Source organism: Sus scrofa, chromosome 7 (assembly GCF_054392235.1).
Source record: "Sus scrofa isolate SSC_HxYL_T2T_F1_AM1 chromosome 7, Sscrofa_HxYL_maternal_Yorkshire_Landrace_v2.0, whole genome shotgun sequence".
Lineage (NCBI taxonomy): Eukaryota > Metazoa > Chordata > Mammalia > Artiodactyla > Suidae > Sus > Sus scrofa.
In genome coordinates, this window is record NC_139389.1 from 108973646 (window position 1) to 108994222 (window position 20577).

General features: G+C 45.8%; 1 protein-coding gene across 33 annotated transcripts in view; it reads right to left on the reverse strand.

Annotated features, from left to right (window-relative positions):
- Positions 1-1040: 1040 nt before the first annotated feature.
- AREL1 (apoptosis resistant E3 ubiquitin protein ligase 1) overlaps positions 1041-20577 on the reverse strand; it is a 47435-nt gene continuing 27898 nt past the window's right edge. For 12 of the 33 annotated variants that reach the window (XM_021099523.2, XM_084969715.1, XM_005656412.4 and 9 more), the window contains 15 exons: positions 18416-18585; positions 17732-17912; positions 17280-17527; positions 14407-14484; positions 13142-13283; positions 12895-13016; positions 11558-11633; positions 10959-11068; positions 9480-9659; positions 9180-9305; positions 7129-7258; positions 6983-7041; positions 4540-4629; positions 3820-3995; positions 1041-3715 (listed from right to left, as the gene is read on the reverse strand). In XM_021099523.2, the coding sequence (XP_020955182.1) occupies positions 3613-3715; positions 3820-3995; positions 4540-4629; positions 6983-7041; positions 7129-7258; positions 9180-9305; positions 9480-9659; positions 10959-11068; positions 11558-11633; positions 12895-13016; positions 13142-13283; positions 14407-14484; positions 17280-17527; positions 17732-17912; positions 18416-18585 (1991 nt within the window). In that variant the 3' untranslated portion in view covers positions 1041-3612. The remainder of the gene's footprint in view (positions 3716-3819; positions 3996-4539; positions 4630-6982; positions 7042-7128; positions 7259-9179; positions 9306-9479; positions 9660-10958; positions 11069-11557; positions 11634-12894; positions 13017-13141; positions 13284-14406; positions 14485-17279; positions 17528-17731; positions 17913-18415; positions 18586-20577) is intronic. The other 21 variants (XM_084969703.1, XM_084969699.1, XM_084969700.1 and 18 more) reach the window with 3 other exon arrangements.

Consider the following 20577-nt stretch of genomic DNA (forward strand, 5'->3'; position numbering starts at 1 on the left):
TGTGGGAGTTCCTGTCGTGGCTCAGTGGTCAACGAATCCGACTAGGAACCATGAGGTTGCAGGTTCGATCCCTGGCCTTGCTTAGTGAGCTAAGGATCTGGCATTGCCGTGAGCTGTGGTGTAGGTTGCAGATGTGGCTCAGATCTGGCTTTGCTGTGGCTGTGGCATAGGCTGGCAGCTACAGCTCCAATTTGACCTCTAGCCTGGGAACCTCCATATGCCGTGGGTGTGGACCTAAGAAGACAAAAAGACAAATAAATAAATAAAAATAAAAACAATTACAAAGGGGATTTTGTTTTGATTTCCCAGAATGGGAACCAATGTACAAAGACACCATGACTAACTATTTCTCCAAGAGAGCCAGGGTCCCTAACACTTTTCCTCCTCAGCGAAATCAGAGGTCTGTTTTTCTGTGGTTGGAAAAGAATCGGTCGCAGTTGCACCACCACCTTGCACCTCCGCCCTCCCGGTCTCCCCAACACACCAAATTTTGAGGAGCAGGGTTTTTGTTTGCCGTACTCAAAGCACTTGTGGGAGAGTGGGTGAGGGGGCAGTGAGAAATACATGTGTGATTATATGCCAATAGGAAAGCTATCCACCAACATGTTATTACCTCTGGATGGCAAGTAACTTATTTTCCCATACTTGTTTTTTTATTTTCAAATTTTCTACGCTGAGTTTCTTATGTAGTAAAACAACAACCAACTAACGTTTAAAGGACTAAAGGAAACAGACATCCTCTGTTTTTTGCCAGACTGGTTTCTTCTTCTGGAACAGAGCACAGGCACTTGTCCCAGCTGTTAAGTTCGTGACACAAGCACCACGGCCCTGCCTGGCACCACGGACAGCAATCAGGGAAGGGCAGGAGGGCAAGCAGGGCTGGGCCAGGCCGGGGCTCCGGGAGGACATTCTACCACAAACCAACTGCTTTGGAAGCGATTACTGGGGAAACGCAAAAACATTTCTAAATTTTTCTTTTCCTTCCCCACCTCCAACTTAAGTACCGAATCATCACTTAAAGCACTCGCTTGTTCCTCAAGTCCTTTTAAACATTCATTTATTTACTGTACAAAATATTTACACTATCGCTGCAACTGTCTGGCCCTTTTGCCTGGCCTGACAAATTTGCAGCAGGGCTTGGTCTCCGCTGAAGTTCTAGAAACACACCGACGTTCTCCATGGTGTTCACTTGGTGCCTGGTCTCCTTCAAAGACACTGAAAAGCCAGGAGGTTAGCTGCGCCCCCCGCCCCAAGTACCTGGGCCACAAGGGCATAAATAAAAGAACTGTCCTTCAAAGACACTGAAAAGCCAGGAGGTTAGCTGCGCCCCCCACCCCAAGTACCTGGGCCACAAGGGCATAAATAAAAGAACTGGCCAACATAAGAAAGGTAAATAGAAAACCCTCAAGAAGCAACAGACACTCTTCCTTCTCTCCGACATGGTGTGCCTTTCCCCGTACTGGCTCATTCCAAAGCAGGATTAGGGAAAAAGGTCAAAGGAAAGGCCAAAAGAGCTAAGATACTTTTGAACAGAGTTAGGAGAAAGAGAGTAAACGGGAAGAATAGAAAACCACAACAGTACCAAAGGATTTTGCGAAACAAAGACCCCGGGGCTAACGACCACCACAGGATGCAGCTGTGCTGCAGTGGTACCCAGGTTGCTCTGAAAAGTGCTATGACTAGAACCTAAAATGACAGATCTAGCCAAGGAAATCAATTCAAGCTCCAGCATCAGTCTCTGGAGGGGAGAATGCAGAATCCAGAAGAGGAACAACGGCCAAAGACAGCAGCAGCAGCCCACACGCCCCCAGCTGGAAACCCCTCTCCGGGCCTGAGGGGCACCATCGTTTCCCAGGGGGGATGATGAAACCTGCCTGTACATATCCCATGGGAAACCACCGGGGCAGGCGGCAGCACCTTGTCCTGGTCCCTGAGGAGAGCAGTGACCGTGTGTGGCATGGAGGACCCTGGGGTATAGAGGCCCTGATGCTGGATCCCAGACCCCAAGGGTGAGTGAGGTCAGCACCCACGCCAAGAAGGACAAATGACAACTGCGAAGGAGTGAGGTCAGGCAGGAACTGTAGCAGCTCAGGAGGGCTTGTTCCTCAAGATCCCTGGGAACAGGAGGGCTCAGACGTGCTTCCAGGAGGCCAAGGCACTGCCACAAGTCCCGCCTCATCTCTGGACTCTTTGTACTTGCTGGTTTTGGCAATAAAGATGGCTTGTAATATTCTGAGTTGAATGCCTCGTTGGGCATGGTAGCTTGTAGCAAAGCCTTCTTAGAAATTTGGAAAACCGACGAGATTTTGAGGCTTGAAAATGTTTTCATTCACATTGGAATGAAAAAGGTGGTTGTCATCTTCCAACAAGCAGCTGCAGGTTCTCTTCAATCATCACATAACGATGCACCCAATGTATCTTCCTTCCTCCTTAAATCCCTTGCTGGTAACTGATGGAGTGACCAGAAGTAACTGGAACAGCTAAGTGTTTATGGTCTGACATATCTCCTGCCTGTGTGGTCCCCGTGTCCTGATCCTAAGGACCTGTGACAAGTATTCAATGACTGATTCCTTGTCGCTTGCCCTAGTGCTGCTGAAGAACAGCAAGCACAGAGAACTAGGGATCAGCGGCGTGCTATTGCTCTGTCCCCGTCTCTTGTTCCAAAATTTTCTTCGGTAGAAACCTAAAGACTCCCCAGCTCCTAGCAGACTGTGTAACCTGGAAGGAAGTGGCTAGGCCCAGCCACCCATCAGTGTAAAGAACCAAGTCAGGGACAAGCGTCAGTAGTCTTCAAGCCAGCCGCCTGCCCAGACACGCCCCAGAACCCCAAAGGAGAATCTCATTCAGCACTGGAGGCAACGGCCCGGCTACCTTTCACATTCTTAGGTCTGTCCGTTTGTCTCACTGGCTCCCACTCGAGGAAAAGCTTATTAGAGAGGTCCTCTTGATGGATTAATGATCATTTCCAGAAACACGTGCAAGGAAAGCTCCTTTTCCAGTTCTAGACGTCACAGAAAAGGATCCTTTTGTGCTATTGGTCACCATCAGAGGCAGGCCAGTGCCACAGCTGGGGCTTCCGGTCAAGCCGGGGGACGAGACTGAAGCCTGCTCCTATGGGCCGCTTCCTATCTGTGCTTCTCCTGGCGGGAAGAGGCAATCACCCGCCTGTGATGAGGACTCACGGACCTCAGGTCAAGTAGGGAGGGCCACAGAGGGGACCTCCAAGGAGCATCAGCAGAGGAGGCTGCGCAAGGCGAGGACACCCGCTCAACAAGAAAGCCAAGCCCTTGGTGTGATCTCGCTCAGCTACCGAGGCAGCTCCCGCTACTGAGAGCTCCTAAGAAGCAGGTGCGATTACTGCAGCATGGCCGCCTCTCTGACTGAGCGGGTAGTTCCGATTACGTACCTGCCAAAGTGGCCGGTGGGGGAGATGGGAAGGGAGGGGGCGAGGGAAGGACAAGGCTTGTAGGTAACCAAACACTCCAGACACTGGGAAGCATGCAGCAGCTTCTGGCTGATGGTTATGTGTGTGTGAGGGCCAGTGGTTAGGTCTGTTATGTGCACCCGGATGCTCCAGAAAGCACGGGAGCCAAGTGGATGGCAGGAGAGTGGTCAGAGCATGCCAAAGCCCTCGCAGCCCTCGCTGATGGCCAGCTGCAGCATCCTGTGCACCTCTTCATATGAGTCATACGTAGGGAGGCACAGCTGGTTGAAACTGGAAGGCCAAGGGGGAGAAGCGATTAGCTCACACCACCAGAAACACTGGCAAGGGCCAGACAGCTAACCCCCAGGCCAGCGTGCCCGCCAGTCGATACCCACCACGTGTGTGCTGTTGGTAGTGTGCTGTGGGTTGGGGCGGCGATGATCTGAAACGAGGGACAGAGGGCGGCAAAGCCTCCGGGTGGGAGCTGGGAGGAGCCTGTCGTGAACTGGAGCAGCCGAGCCAACTCCTCTTGCGTCAAACTGGAAACCACCGTCCAAAACCACCTCATGACCTGGCAGGGAGAGCACAGGCTGGGGTCACGCTGGTGTGTATTCTAGGATTTGACCCCTAGCGGAGGAAGAGGATACCCTGAAGTGGGGGTAGGTCCTGGTTACTGCACACAGGTAGGAATGGTTAGAGTTGACAACCGCTTTAATAGGGATTTTTTTTTTTTTTTTTTTTGGAGGGGGGCACACAGGTGGCACAGGGAAGTTTCTGGGCCAGGGGTCAAACCCACACCACAGCAGCAACCCTTAATCTGCTGCTCCACAAGAGAGCTCCTAAAAGGAACTGATAGTGTCCCACAGTCGGGAGGGTAGTTGCCGACTGCTTGGTTCTATTGCTCTGCCTGTCCAACACACTGCCTCTGTGGCAGTCAGCAGGCCAGGCCTTGGGGCCAGGGCTCCCTTCCTCCTGGACACGCACCTGCCTCTCCCACATATATCACTTTTCCCCCGTCAACACGTCTGCTTCTCTGACTCCTTGACTTTTTTCTCCTGAAACTTTGTCCTTATCACACGACACAAAGTCAACTGAAAGAAGTTTGGCCCACTTACTTTTTCTCTGAAATGCCACGAGCCACCAACGACCACTGCATGGGCTTTGAAGTCTGACACACTGATGTCCCCAGTCCCACACATCAGCAGCTGGAGAAAACAGTCAGAGGGGCCAAGACCCACCAGAAGGTCAAAATATGTTAACGTGCAAAATGTGGAATAAAGAAAACACCAAGAAAAAGACATAAAGTGAGGTTATGATGCCAGAATACTGCTTTAGGGAAATTAATTGTAATAGGCCAATGGTTCCTAACCAGTTCGGTAAAAAATCACCCAGCTTTTGAAACATATATATAGATAGGGCCTGTGGCCTTACCCCAGACTATGATCAGAATCTGCAGGAATGGGTTACAAGCTTGTGTATTTTGAAAAAGTTTCTCAAGCATTTGTGATGTGCACCCCTAAATAAGAACTGTTGCTATGGGTTATTTGAAATTGAAACAAAGGGTTAAAAAGGGAACCAAGTGTTTACTGACAGTCTGCTCTGGATGAGGCCTGGGAATACCAGGGGGAAAAGCAGACCCATTCCCTTGGGTGAAGACCCCCAGCCCCGTTTATGAATTTGTTAGATGGCCTTCCCTTTTTTCCAGGATCCACCATCCTTCTTTTATGGATTGAACTTTTACTACCGTCCCTGCAGTCCTGCCTCTACTTGATCAGATAAATGACAAAGATGCCAAAAATGAGCGCATTAATGACATCGGAGCCCTAAATATCTTGTTGATGTCCTAATTTGGTTCAGGATCCAGCAAGTTACTTAGCAGACTGGGAGTACTCATCCCATAGTTATAAAGAATGATACATGCTAATCAAGAGACAAGAAAAGCCCAAATTAAGCCTGAGCAGCCTGGCTCCTTCAAAAAGAACTCGCTAAGCTACCGAGCAACCGAGAGCAGGATGGGTTACAACCATAAGAGACTGTGTCCTTCCTCCTCCTCCCTCTACGAACTGTAACAAATGCTTTGCTTCAGGATAAAACAAAACACACCAGTAGCTGTTCCTCAGCCTAGAAAATGACAGTACTAGGTGACAAGTCCGGCAGAAACTTGAGCCTCGAGAGATGGAGAGTTCGCTATGTGGACTTCCTATCTACATGAAAATTGCACAAGACTGATTCTTGTTCTCAAAGCCAGTTTGGTTCATAAGAACTGAAATTACTTTTGATTTCCTCATCTTAAAAGAAGAACTTCCTCCGTATAGGAGACAGTTTGTAGAAACATGCCCCTCATAAAGGCTATGGGAAGTTAAAACTAAACTTGTGTGTATCATCTGTGAGGAGCAGGCGAAAACAAACTGGTTTTATTTTCTGCCTACTCCTGAAGCTCACAGAACTTCAATCTTGCTAATTATAGTAAGATGTTTGCCATTTTATAGTTGCATTCTGGTTGTTACAGGATCTAAAATAAGAATACATTAACTAGAGAGTGCTGCAGCCCAGAGCTATGAAATACATCACATCTCTCGCTTTGTCTCCTTCATAGAATGTAGCTAGCTCCATGTGGGCAGGGACTGTGATTTATTCACTGCTAGCTCCCCAGTTCCTCAAACGTACATGGCACCGAGGAGGCACTCAATAAACGGTCTCTGAACAAATACATTCTATTATTCCCTTAAATCAACCTTAAATGTCATAGGATTTACAAAGACTGTACAGCACACCAACATTCTTTACTACTACCAGTATTAGTAATATTTGATGGATAACTAAACATGATTATTCTTCAGAAATAGTTATTTGCTAGTTCCCAATTTCACATTCAATTTTTTTTTTTTTTTTTTTTTGGTCTTTTCTAGTGCTGTGCCTGCAGCATATGGAAGTTCCCAGGCTAGAGGTCTAATCGGAGCTGTAGCCGCCAGCCTAGATCACAGCCACAGCAACACAGGATCCAAGCCGTGTCTGCAACCTACACCACAGCTCACAGCAACACTGGATCCTTAACCCAATGAGTGAAGCCAGGGATTGAACCTGCAACCTCATGGTTCCTAGTCGGGTTCATTAACCACTGCACCATGACGGGAAATCCACATTCAAATTTTTTAAATTGACCCTGGAGAAGGGGTCAATGTGTAAGTGAAACCAACCCATAGAGGGCTTTCCTACCACATCTCATAACAGGAGATGCAGTAAGCTGGGTCCAAGCCAAGAACAGGGGATTTCATTTTTTTTTTTTTTTTTTTTTTTTTTAGGGCTACATCTGCGGTATATGGAAGTTCCTAGGCTAGGGGTTGAATCGGAACTGCAGCGGCTGGCTTACGCCACAGCCACAGTAACACCAGATCCGAGCCGCATCTGAGGCCTATACCACAGTTCACAGCAACACTGGATCCTTAACCCACTGAGCAAGACCAGGGATCGAGCCCGAGTTCTCACGGATGCCAGCTGGGTTTGCTACCACTGAGCCACAACGGGAACTCTCAGGGGATTTCAATTGTAAGCACTCACCTCTAGCTCATTCTCATCAAAAATAGCCAAAAGGTTCTCAGGGACCAATTCATTCAGGCCTGAAACAAAGCAGCCAAGTTAAAGCCCCATTCAGACCATGGATACGGATACTGTCATCTCAAAGCCAAGAGTAGACAGGATCCCACCTTTTAGGAAATGTTCCACCTCCTCTTTCACTTGACTGGCCAGCCGATACTGGGCCAGCAGATTTAAATAGAAGATTTTATTTGCGTTGGTGACTGGGGTTTGAGCTCCACCTGTCATAAGTTCTACAACCTGAAAAAAGAGACAAAAGAGAGGGACAAGATGTGGATAGGAGTTCATGACATCTGTCCAGTATGTGCCACAAACACAGCATTACAAACGCCTCAGTCACAAGTTCCTTCTGTGTCTTCAGGTTCTCAGTACCGTTGGTTTTATTTAGTTACTAAGCCTCAGGGTTCCTAGGGCTACTGCTACGTGCTACGTGCTGCTATTTCTGAAGTGGGCATGTGAGTGAGTCTCTAACCTGGTCAAACAGTGGTGATGCAACAGGAAGATATTACAGTTCCTTGTCAGCAATATTTTAACATTTCTATGATCCAAAACTAAACCATTACTGACCTCTTTTCAACCCCTGAGCCAACTGAGAATAAATAAAACCAGATTCAGTAGTAAAGAAGTCTTTTCAAGTCTCATAAATTCTAAGATGGGCACATTCTTCTATTTTTCCCCTGCGAGTCAATGGAAAAAGCCACAGCTTGATACTTAGCGAGTAACTTGCTACAGGATTTCAATCTCAGATATTTGGGCTCTCAATTATTCTGTCTGCAAAGAAAAAGCTGAACGATATGATTCTCAAATAGAATTGGCACCCTCCTCCCGAAAAACAACTCCTAAGGGAGCTTTGAGGAAGCCCTGAAGCACAGTCCAAAGCCACCATCCCAGAAAACCTGTGTACAATGACCACAATTGTCTTCATAGGTGAGTGAGGGCCTGCGTTTAGTTACAGGATCAGATTTTAAGGCCCTGGCAACAGCATGGTATGGACAGGACTGTGATCCAGAGCAAGGATTCTCACTGGATCTAAACATGTAAAACTTGGCACTCCCATCATGGCTCAGTGATTAACGAACTCAACTAGTATCCATGAGAGGATGCGGGTTCGGTCCCTGGCCTTGCTCAGTGGATTAAGGACCTGGCGTTGCCGTGAGCTGTGGTGTAGATCACAGACGAGGCTCAGATCCCACGCTGCTGTGGCTGTGGTATAGGCCGGCAGCTACAGCTCTGATTCGACCCCTAGCCTTGGGAACCTCCATATGCTGTGGGTGCAGCCCTAAAAAGACATTAAAAAAATGTAAAACTTTTCTTATGTTTTTGTTGCTGTGCTATTATGCACAATTCTGGATTTTTTTTTTTTATTTTACATGTGTAAGTATTTCTAAGTAGTAAATTACTATGATTTAATATTCACATTAAGTCCAAATTAAAATCAGCACCCCCCCCCAGGCCTACAGACCCTCATTCAGTAATTCAAGTTGCCTTGCAGTGCTGGGTCAGGAAGACAGGCTCCGCCCACAAATGTGCAAAGGCCGACAGCTGGGGTTCCCAGGGCTCACAAAGGTTACTGAGTCATCAGCACAGTGCTATCTATTAGTAATGACAAATTTGCGGTCATTGCTATTTTGCTTTCAATGATATATAACTGCAATGTTAGCTTTATCAGTATCATCTGATATTATTTAACCCCACAATGTAAAGAAAAACCACATTTGCATCGGAACTACTTGTTGGCCATAAGTTTTAAAATACACAAGCACAGGGTTAAAATAGGAGTCATCCACATCCCCACCCCTAATGTTTAGAAACACACTGTCTTCCCTTCCAAAGCTGCTCGTGCAGTGACACTTCACTATCACTTAGTTCTTTCTCTACTGGAAAGTAGGATGGATGGATACATATGTCTTTGGCTCTACTCAAACAGGCCAAGACCGTTCAGTGCGGGACGCAATGCCCCAAAGCTGTCCAATATGGTTGTTATTAGTCACATATGGTTATTCAGAAATTCAGTTATTTGGTCCCAACCAACCACATTTTGAGAGCTCAAAAGACAGCACAAATAGAGAACATTCCCATCACTGCAGAAAGTTCTAGTAGAAAGCCCTGCTATAGAGGAGGCTGGGAAGTGGGACGCACAGGCTTCAGTCCTCTTTTTTACCTTATCCAATTGGCCAGATTTGTTGTATTTCTCTTCTGCAAAGACCAGCTCCATCTCACTCATGTCGTTGTTGAGGATGAAACAAACTTTAGACTTGTAGAACTCTGGGTCATCGGTTTCAAAGTACTGAGGAGACAGAGAGACAGAGAACAGAACATGAGTACTCTTAGCCAGAAATGAAATTTGTAACTGCTTGCAGCCACTTAGCCCTTTAACCTTAAGAATAATACATTCAGAGCGGAAAAATTCCATAGTCAATGGCCAGGGGCCTTCGTAGAAAACGTCTACCTAAAAGCTTACCTTGTAGTGCATACGCAGTCCTATGATTTGGGCCAAGAAAGAACGGGTAAAGCGAGCGCGGACCAACTGCTTGTAAGCGCCTCCCAGAGAGGATTCATAGAGACACTTGCCCACCAGCCGCCCTGCAAATTCATACATCTTGAGGCGCAGGTGAGCCGGGCGATTAGGGTTGGGATGCACCTGATCACAGAGAGAGATTAAAAGGCTCTCTTTAAGCCCAGTTCTGGGATGATCCTCCTTCCCCAACTCTATCCCAAGGGAGCAAGAATTTCAGTGTTAGGATCAAAGAGCCCATCTGAATGGCATTACTCTTTTAGTAGCCACCACTGAGGAATTCAAAGTGACTGGAGGATAAAGGGCGAAGACGGGCTCATATTAAGTGAAGAATCTCACACTGATTTTGGGTCCCAAGCTGCATGTGGAAGTCAATCAGTGGATGATATAATGCCATTTCCCTAAACCAGAACTTCTTCCCACCAAAGTCTGCTTCTCCACTCTGCCTTACCAAAGCTCTTGTATAGAGTTCAATTGCTTTAGGTATGCTTTTGATTGGCTGGGGGATTTTTTTTCGGCCTTGCCTGCAACAAGTGGAAGTTCCTGGGCCAGGGACTGAACCGACACCACAGCAGTGACCTCAGCAACTACAGTGACAACACCAGATGCTTAACCCACTGTGCCACAAGGGAACTTGGCTTCAGGTATGTTTTAAAGAAAGTGGCTTGGAGTTCCCATCGTGGCACAGTGGAAACATCCGACTGGGAACCATGAAGTTGCTGATTCGATCCCTGGCCTTGCTCAGTGAGTTAAGGATCTGATTTTGCCATGATCTGTGATGTAAGTCACAGACATGGCTCAGACATGGCATTGCTGTGGCTCTGGTGTAGGCCAGCAGCTGTAGCTCTGATTGGACCCCTAGCCTGGGAACCTCCATATGCCACGGGTGCAGCCTTAAAAAACACAAAAAAAGGAAAAAGCTTAATTATTCAAACAATGAGTAGGAGTTCCCATTGTGGTACAGCGGAAATGAATCCGACTAAGAACCATAAGGTTGCGGGTTTGATCCCTGGCCTTTCTCAGTGGGTTAAGGATCCAGCATTGCCATGAGCTATAGCATAGGTCACAGATGTGGCTCGGATCCTGCGTTGCTGTGGCTGTGGCGTAGGACAGTGGCTTCAACTCCAATTAGATCCCTAGCCTGGGAACCTCCATATGCTGCGGGTGCAGGCCTAAAAAGGGAGAAAGGCAAATAATAGTAATAATAATAATGAGTAGAATAGCCTCTGCATTATAATGCTTTTACGTTAAATATTCACCTGTCCCAGCTGTCTGCATTTTCTTGTATTTTACAGAAATAATATTTTACAGAAATAATGAAGGCAAAAAGGATGGAAGCCATCTGATTAGTTCAAACTCTTATTAGTCTCTCCGTTATAACATAATTCACACTTTCCTCCCACCCATGAGAAGTCACAGACTCACTAATGCTTGGTTGGTGTCACTGAATCGGGTGAAGAGCTGATTGGTGGTGTCAAAGAGTGCTTTGCAGATTAGCTCAAACCACTCCCGGCGAGGCCCTCCCCAGTCCAGAGCTGGAAAGCATAATAAACATAAAAAGTGACTCTGGCCTAGCACTTCCTATGCCTTTTGTTCATTTACTCATCATTTTACACTCTCCACACTCCCTCCGTTCCCCAACCTTAGTGTCCTCCACTCCACCCCACCTCAACTGTGGACTTTTTTTTTTTTTTGAAATCCCACCCTTTTCTCTAGGATTAAAGGTATTCTGATCACTAAGGTCATGCTCCCTTAGTGTGGGAACACATCAGAGATCCCAAGAAATTGACATTTCTCGTTTCTAGAAGGGGTACTTCGTCCTTCTGCTTCAGACTCTTAAGAGCTCTCGGCCTGTATGTCTGGCTCTACAAGCTCGACCACAGCATCCAGCCAGTAAATACTATCCTTTTTGTCTTGACTCATGACTTCTTTTTCCCTGGGAAAAAGAAGCTGGGGCAGGGTGGAGAGTGTGTGCCGGGGGGAGAGGGGGATAAAAAAGATGAATATGAAATTTCAAAACTGACCTTCTTCATCCTGAAAAACCACTTCAAAGTTCTTACTCCAATCTGAGATGGAGAAATTCCGAGTGGCTTTCAGAGACTGAAAAGCAGTGAAACAAAGGAAACTGTAAAAACACTGGCTGGTATCTCTTGGGGGTTCAAGACAAAAACAAAAGAACACTGCCATTTTGTCCATTTAATGGCCATACGTGCTTGGAGGCCATATATTACTCACCAATAAGCTTTAATACTACCTTGTATTTAAAATGTACATATCTCCAAAGGTTAAAAAAAATAACTAATTCATATTTACACCACTGCCTTATTGGAAAGTTGAAGCTTTTTTTTTTTCCTTTAAAAAACCTCTTTTTTATCAATGAGAATATTCTTAAATAAAGAAGTGAAAATGGCTCAAATCAGTAAGCTTGGTCAGCAGGAGAACCAAGGAGGCTTGGTTTTCAATAAAGTACAGTTTATCCACTAGACATCTTTCTCCACAAAGCTAAGGTCAGACAGGGAGCCATGCCACAAAGAGAATGTGGCTGAGAAAAGGGGTTTCCAGTCATACCTACCAGAGCCAAACATCACAAACACTTTCTGGACAAGGACCAAAGCCTTCTCATTCTCAAGGAATGTAAGAACTATGCCAGTGTCTGTGCAGTGGAGACAGACACACATCAGGTATTCCTTCTCCATCAGGCCAGAAGGACAACAAAAATCCTTTCCTTCAAATCCAACAAGAGCTCTTTTATTCCGGGGATTCAATAACAAGAACTTTCTTCTATAACAACAACTTAACACCCACCCTACGTAGGAGGAGCTCCATGACCTTGCTCGGGAACTAGTTCAGTACAGATTTTAATGCCCATGAGTCAACTAGTCTGTCTCTTCAATAACACACCTCCAGTACATCTGCCCCATATTCGGTAAAATCAAACACACAAGAGTAAGAGTTTTTAATAGGTTTTGAGAAGAGAGAGGTTTGGGTTTCATAAAGGAGATAAACTGTAGAATATAACCAAAACATCGAAGAGGTTTCTGGAGTTCCCATCATGGCACAGCGGGAACAAATCCGACTAGGAACCATGAGGTTGAGGGTTTGATCCCTGGCTTTGCTCAGTGGGTTAAGGATCTGGTGTTGCCGTGAGCTGTGGTGTAGGTCGCAGACACGGCTTGGGTCTGGCATTGCTGTGGCCGTGGCATAAGCTGGCAGCTGTAGCTCTGATTAGACCCCTAGCCTGGGAACCTCCAAATGCCATGGGTGTGGCCCTAAAAGACAAAAAAAACAAAAACAAAACAAACAAAGAGGTTTCTAGTTGGAAAATGTTGACAACTGTTGACAGGGATGAAATTTTACGCACCGATTCCAACAGAGCATGTCTGCTGACCTTCAGGGTGACTTTGGAATGTGGTCTTTTCATGTGCACCTGCCGAAGCTCTCGCTGGAAAAAGTTCACCTTGTCCTGAAAGGTCTCAGAGCCTCCTGAGGAGCAGCAAGATCCGTCATGATTACAGCCTCATTACAAGACACCCGTGCTGGCCACCTCCACACCCTCTGGCACCCAGGGTGTCGCTGCCTTCCCGGTCAGAATCCCTGTCCAACCTTACCTATGTTCTTATGGAGTGAGCGGATGAACGTGGCCGCTAGGATGTTCCTTTCCTTACAGCTGAGCTCCACGGGAGGTTGAATGCCATCGTCCACCACCAACGTGAGGAGCTTATGCACAGGGTCAGGGCCAAGGTATGAAAACTAACAAAAGGGAAAAAAATGAGTTGATCCATTAACCTTTCAAATTCACATCTCTACCCTTCTGCGACAACCAACAAAAAATGACTTAAGCCTGGAGTTCCCATCATGGCCCAGTGGAAACAAAACCAACTAGGAACCATGAGGTTGTGGGTTCTATCCCTGGCCTTGCTCAGTGGGTTAAGGATCCGGTGTTGCCATGAGCTGTGGTATAGGTTGCAGATGCAGCTTGGATCCAGTGTTGCAGTGGCTGTGGTATAGGCTGGCAACTGTAGCTCTGATTGGACTCCTAGCCTGGGAAACTCCTTATGCCGCAGATGTGGCCCTAAAAAGAAAAAAAAAAAAACGTTAAGCCTGCTTTCTCCAAGTACCTACCAGGAGTATATCTCCTTGTTTTTCACTTCAGTGCTCCATGATTCAAATTCTATTTTAAATTATTTGAGGTACGGAGACCACCTTTAGTAAGGGCCACAGGCAACACTCGATATGTATCTTCTGTGCTTCCAACATCACATATAAGAAGGGTGAAGGCAGCCAGGATATACAGAAGAGCAAATGGGTACCCGAACAGGTTGGGCAAACTGGGAACAAGTGATCTGCCTTTAGATTCCAAAAGCTCAGACACATTGAAAAAACAAAATTCTTTTAATAGATGAGAATACTGGTGCTAAAAGAGTTAGTAAGCTTTGGCACATGGGGAAACTAAGCTCAGGTCAGAGTTAGCAACACCCTCTCCATTAACTTAGTCTTAGGGGCGAAAGATAACTATTGAAGTACTCTGACTCGCTACTCATTGCTGTTTCTGGAGGCATGGGTCCTCCTAGAACTACTTCCTTCATGCTGTTTCATGAGGAGGCAACAGCATCTTTGCCTGGCTGTGCTTATGGCATGTAAAAGTTCCTGGGCCAGGGAATGAAACTGAGCCACAGCTGTAAGCAGAGCCACGGCAGTGACAACACAGGATCCTTAGCCCACTGAGCCACCAGGGAACTCCAAAAACTCCTTCTTTATCTGGCAATAAATACTGTGTGCATAACGAGAAAGCTCTTCTAGGAAAAAAAGAAAAGGCTGAGACGTCAGAGGTTGAAGCCTACCCGGCATGACCCAGATATGAGGTTGAACTTACTTTTGTTCCTGGGCACACTCGGAAGGTATAAAGGCGCCAGGGAATGATTTTCAGGTAGAACTCCTTCACTGAGAATTGCTGGAGGACCAACGTACAAAAAATAAAGCGAATGATAAGTAAAGAGGTTCCATTTGGGTATCATAGTTCAAATACCAGTCCCCATCTACATTTTTTCATGATAACCCTTTTCCTCTATGGACACAGAGGATAATTTAGTCAGGACTGAAATCCAATAAAAAGCATCAACTGTAACTTAAAACAGGCAAATTAAAAATATCACTCTCACAATGCAGTTTCATGCAGACATTTCATAACTTTTTTTTTTTTTTTTTTTTTTTTTGCTTTTTAGGGCTGCACCTGCAGCGTATGGAGGTTTCTGGGCTAGGGGTCAAATGGGAGCTGCTGGCCTACACCACAGCTCACGGCAATGCCAGATCCTTAACCCACTGAGCAAGGCCAGGGATCAAATCCGCAACCTCATCATTCCTAGTTGGATTTGTTTCCTCTGTGCCATGACAGGCACTCCAACATTTCATAATCTTTTTTTTGTTGTTGTTGTTGTCTTTTTTCCCTTTTCTAGGGCCGCTCCCTCGGCATATGGAGGTTCCCAGCCTAGGAGTCTAATCAGAGCTGTAGCCACCAGCCTACACTAGAGCCATAGCAACACAGGATCCAAGCCGAGTCTGCGACCTACACCACAACTCATGGCAACGGCGGATCCTTAACCCATTGAGCGAGGCCAGGGATTGAACCTGCAACCTCATGGTTCCTAGTTGGATTTGTTAATCACTAAGCCATGATGGGAACTCCGTATTTCATAATCTTAATACTCAGGTCTTATTACCATTTCCAAATATCTGAGATCAGGTTTTCACTTTATGAGTAGAGAACATTTCACCTAGAAACAATCAAATCTCCTTATGCTTAGCCGGATGCTATTCAAAGAGACTGCTTCCAAGTCAGTGGACCGGGAATCCCAGGGGCCCATTCTCACTGCTTTATCCCTATTTGAATGGCACCAAGGATTTGCTGGGAAAGAGAGGTGGGGGATAGGATGAGTCTCATACAAAAAAGTTTATAAAAATTCCTTAGGTAAGAATAAAAGAGAGGTCTCTTGGAGTTCCCATCATGGTTCAGCAGTAACAAACATGACTAGTATCCATGAGGATGCATGTTCAATCCCAGGCCTCACTCAGTGGGTCAAGGATCCAGCGTTGCTGTGAGCTGTGGCATAGGTCACAGATGCAGCCCAGATCCCGAGTTACTGTGGCTGTGGTATAGGTGGCAGCTACATCTCCAGTTCGACCCCTAGCCTGGGAACTTTCACATGCCATGGGTGTGGCCCTTAAAAAAAGGGGGGGGGGTGTCTCTCACCATTTACAAAAAAGGAAACGATAATGCAATAATTTTTTAATCTTAAAAAAACCCTGTTGGAAGTTCCCATTGTAACTCAGTGGTAACAAACCCAACTAGAAGCCATGAGGACTCGGGTTTGATCCTGGGCCTTGCTCAGTGGGTTAAGGATCTGGCATTGCTGTGGCTGTGGCAAAGGCCAGCGGCTGCAGCTCCGTTTTGACTCCTAGCCTGGGAATTTCCATATGCTGTGGGTGCGGCCCTAAAAAGACAAAAAAAAATTTTTAATTTTAAAATTTAAAAAGCCCTGTTATCTGACCATCTAGCAGATCAGGCTTTTCCTTGATTTTTAAAAAACTCTTCATTAAAGAACATTTCAAACTCATACTAAAGAAGAGAAAACAGTACAATGAAGCCATCATCAGCTTTAACAATTATCAATTCATAGGCAATCCTGTTTCATCTCTACCTCACCATTTTCCTAAGCCAAATTAAGGCTAGATTTTTTTTTTTTTTTTTTTTTTGGTCTTTTTAAGGCCACACTTGCGGCATACCAAGGTTCCCAGGCTAGGGGTCAAATCGGAAGTATGGCTGCCAGCCTACACCACAGCCACAACAATGAGGGATCCGAGCTACGTCTGCAACCTACACCACAGCCACAACAATGAGGGATCCGAGCTGTGTCTGCAACCTACACCACAGCACATGGCAATGCCAGATCCTTAACCCACTGAGCGAGGCCAGGGATCGAACCTGGAACCTCATGGATGCGAGTCAGCTTTGTTTCCACTGAGCCACGAAGGGAACTCCAAGGCTAGATTTTTAAATGCTGAATGGTACAGAGTGAAGTGTTCTAAAGTAGAACAGATTTATAACTCAGTTTTGGTTATGAGATTAAAGGAATGTAATGAGATGTTTCAAGAGTCTCGTTTTTTTGAGGTCTGAATGAATCAGCAAAATGTAAAAACTAAAAAAGAAAATCCCTAACACAAAGCGCCTCTTAGTTCGGGGGCCTTGGGAAGTTCACCTCCCTATCTCTGCCAAAATTTCCCTATTCGAATCCTGTACCCTGATGATGCCATCCATTTATTGCGGTTTCACACATCACAGAATGAAAGATCAACTTGTTCCAAAACAGCACAAGGGGCCAACAGTGATTTTTACACTAGTGAGAAACTGTTAATGGTTAAAAGTAGCTTTCTTTAAAACTCTGAGAGCCGTGCCCTGAAAAATCTTCCCAGAAGCAATCAAATGGCAGAATGCCACAGGTGCTCTAAAGAACCAAGGCGCACAGACTCTCCGGACAGTGATGTCCTCTAGTCCAAACCAGACGCGGGCAGCAGAAGAGAAGGCCCCACCCACTGCTCCACCTGCAGCAGCACCTCTTAGTGTCCTTGCAGCCCCACAGGTCAATGATCTCACCCTGCCTCTCAGACGGTTGCTTTGTGGGTCTGGTTACCAAATACCAATTACGAGCAGGCTCAGGCAGGGGATTCTGAGGCAAGAATGGGAATTCCAACCTTTGGTGACACATAGCAGTACACCTTCTTCGGCTTCTTCACCTTCTCAGGGGTGTGACACTCAGAGGGTGAATCTTCATCTTCCTCCTCCAGAGCCGTGGAGGGCCGGCGCTGGCCAGAGCTCATGTGCATGGGCGGGAGGTGCCACGGCGTGCTGGCACAGTTGGCAGCATTATACAGATAAGCCTCGAAGTAAATGCTCACTCCTGAGGTGGACACATTGCGTTCGACAATATTCCTCTCATTCTCTGAGGTAAAACATGGAATAAGGTTTAAAGTCCAAGACAGGGGAGGAAAAAAAAATTGCTTACCCTCAAATCTTTAGTCCATAGGACTCTAAACCAAGTTTGCCTTCAATACCAAGTATCTGCGGGGTTGTGAGAAGGGTGCAGATGTGCAAAGAATAAGGGGCCTGGGAAGAGGACTCGATCACAGCTTTTCTCTCAACTCACCACTTAGGACGATAATGTCAAATTCGCCATTATTGATGGGCTGATTTTGGTATGAAATACAGGCATGGAAGCAGCCTCGGGAGTGCAGGGTGAGCCGCAAGAACACCTGGCAGGTCTGCCGGTTGGAGGTCACTGACCTCTCAAATGAGACACCAGCACTCTCTTCTTCCTGAGGCCCGAGCTACAGGAGGAAAACCAAGCATCACTAACCATATAATTGTCCCTGTTTGCACAGTAATTTACTCTTTATAAAGAACATTTTGGAGTGCCCGTCATGGCTCAGTGGTTAATGAATCCGACTGGGAACCATGAGGTTGTGGGTTCAATCCCTGACCTCGCTCAGTGGGTTAAGGATCTGGTGTTGCCGTGAACTGTGGTGTAGGTCGCAGACTCGGCTAGGATCCCGAGTTGCTGTGGCTCTGACGCAGGCTGGTGGCTATAGCTCCAATTCCATCCCTAGCCTGGGAACCTCCATGTGCTGCGGGTGCGGCCCTAGAAAAGATAAAAAATAAAGAAAGAAAGAAAGAAAGAATTGTTCTTATCTACGAGCTCTGTCTCACAATTACTGATGAGAGGTACTGTCAGATGAAGGATGGCCGGCACAGAAGTCAAGGGGAAGGAGGTGGCCTGGAAAGGGTGACAGTGACAGAGAGGAGCATGCAGGCACGAAGGGAGGCTACTTACCTCATGAATGGACAGACTGTAATTGTGCTCATCTCTCAAGGACGTGGAATTGTTCGTAGGGTTGTCATACTCATCTCGGGGCACTATTTGAAGAGTGTGTGGCTGCCCACAGGTCAACACAAGAGTAGAAAAATGGCACACGATTTTGGTCTTGGAAGGAACTACCATTCCTGGCACAAAGACAATGGAATAGAATGTCAGAGAGGGGACTCAGGGCACAGGATCTGCTTGGTCAGTGAGTCCTAGAGACCTGGGTCTCCGCCCAGTTCCTAGGGATAAACAATACCATTATGAGGCAGAAAGAAACAAAGAAAACAAAGAGATTAATTCAAATCAACTTTGGGGAACTTATTTGTACAAATTCCTAACCACCACAAGCACTAAACAAAATGACAAAAACGTGGAGGAAACAGACTGAGAGCTACAGACAAAGTGCCTAGAATCCCTCTGGAAACCTATGAGTGAAGCAGGCCTCAGTAAGTGAATAATCACAAAGCAAACAAACAAATCCGAAATATTCAGGTGCAAATCTAGCAAAACAAGTACAGAGACTTATATGTTGAAAGCCTCAAAATGCTGATTAAAGAAATAAAAAAGTTCTTGGAGTTCCTGTTGTGGCTCAGAGGATTAAGAACCTGACTAGTACCCATGAGGATGTGGGTTTGATCCCTGGCCTTACTCAGTGGGTTAAAGGAACCAGCACTGTAAATAAGGAACTGCAGTGTAAGTCACGGATGTGGCTTGGATCTGGCATTGCTGTGGCTGTGGTGTAGGCTGGCAGCTACTGCTCTGATTCGATCCCTAGCCTAGGGACCTCCGTGTGTCATGGGTGCAGCCCTAAAAAGAAAGAAAAAAAAAGAAGAAAATTTAAAAGTTCTAAATAAATTCAGACGCATACCATGTTTATGGACTGGAAGACTCAACAGAGTAAAGATGTCAATTCTCCTCAAATGATATAAAGGTTGAACACAATTCTTATCAAAATCTCAGTAAGATTTTTTGGTAGGCTTAGACAATACTATGCTAAAATTTATATGGAAAGGCAAAGGATCTAGAATACCAAAAACCAATTCTAAAAAAGAAGAGTTGGAGTTCCCATCGTGGCTCAGTGGTTAACAAACCCAACTAGTATCCATGAGGACGAGGGTTCAATCCCTGGCCTTACTCAATGGGTTAAGGATCCAGTGACCTACATGAGCTGCGGTGTAGGTCACAGACATGTCTCAGATCCTGTGTGGCTGTGGCTGTGGTATAGGACAGCAGCTGTAGCTCCTATTCAACTCCTAGCCTGGGAACCTCCATATGTTGTAGGTGCCCTAAAAAGCCAAAAAAAGAAAAAGAAAAAAAAGAGAAGTGGAAAGAGTCAGTGAGTCAGTTTACCCAATTTCAATCACGTAGCTTATTATATAGCTATGTAATTAAGCCTACGGTATTATTGGTAGAGGGATAGACACATAGATCAGTAAAACAGAACAGAGAACCCATAAATAAATATCCACAAATATTCCCAACTGATCCCTGATAAAGGTGCAAAAGTAGTGTAATAGGGAAAGACAGCCTTTTCAACAAACAGTACTGGAGTAACCAGACATGTGTGAGAAAAAAAAACCTTGACCCAATATACAAAAGTTAACTAGGAGAAAGGACAGCTTGTTCAATAAGTGGTGCTGGGAAAACTGGACAGCCACATGGAAAAGAATGAAATTAGAACACTCCCTAACACCATACACAAAAATAAACTCAAAATGGATTAAAGACCTAGATATAAGACCAGACACTATCAAACCCCTAGAGGAAAACACAGGCCAAACACTCTCTGACATAAACGACAGCAACATCTTCTCAGATCCACCTCTCAGAGTATTGTCAACAAAAACAAAAATAAACAAATGGGACCTAATCAAACTTCAAAGTTTCTGCACAGCAAAGGAAACCCTAAACAACACAAGAAGACAACCCACAGAGTGGGAGAAAATCTTTGCAAATGGATCGACTGATAAGGGATTAATCTCCAAAATTTATAAACACCACCTACAGCTCAATATCAAAAAAACAAACAACCCCATCAAAAAATGGGCAGAAGATCTAAACAGACAATTCTCCAGAGAAGACATACGGATGGCCAAAAAAACGCATGAAAAGATGTTCAACATCGCTCGTTA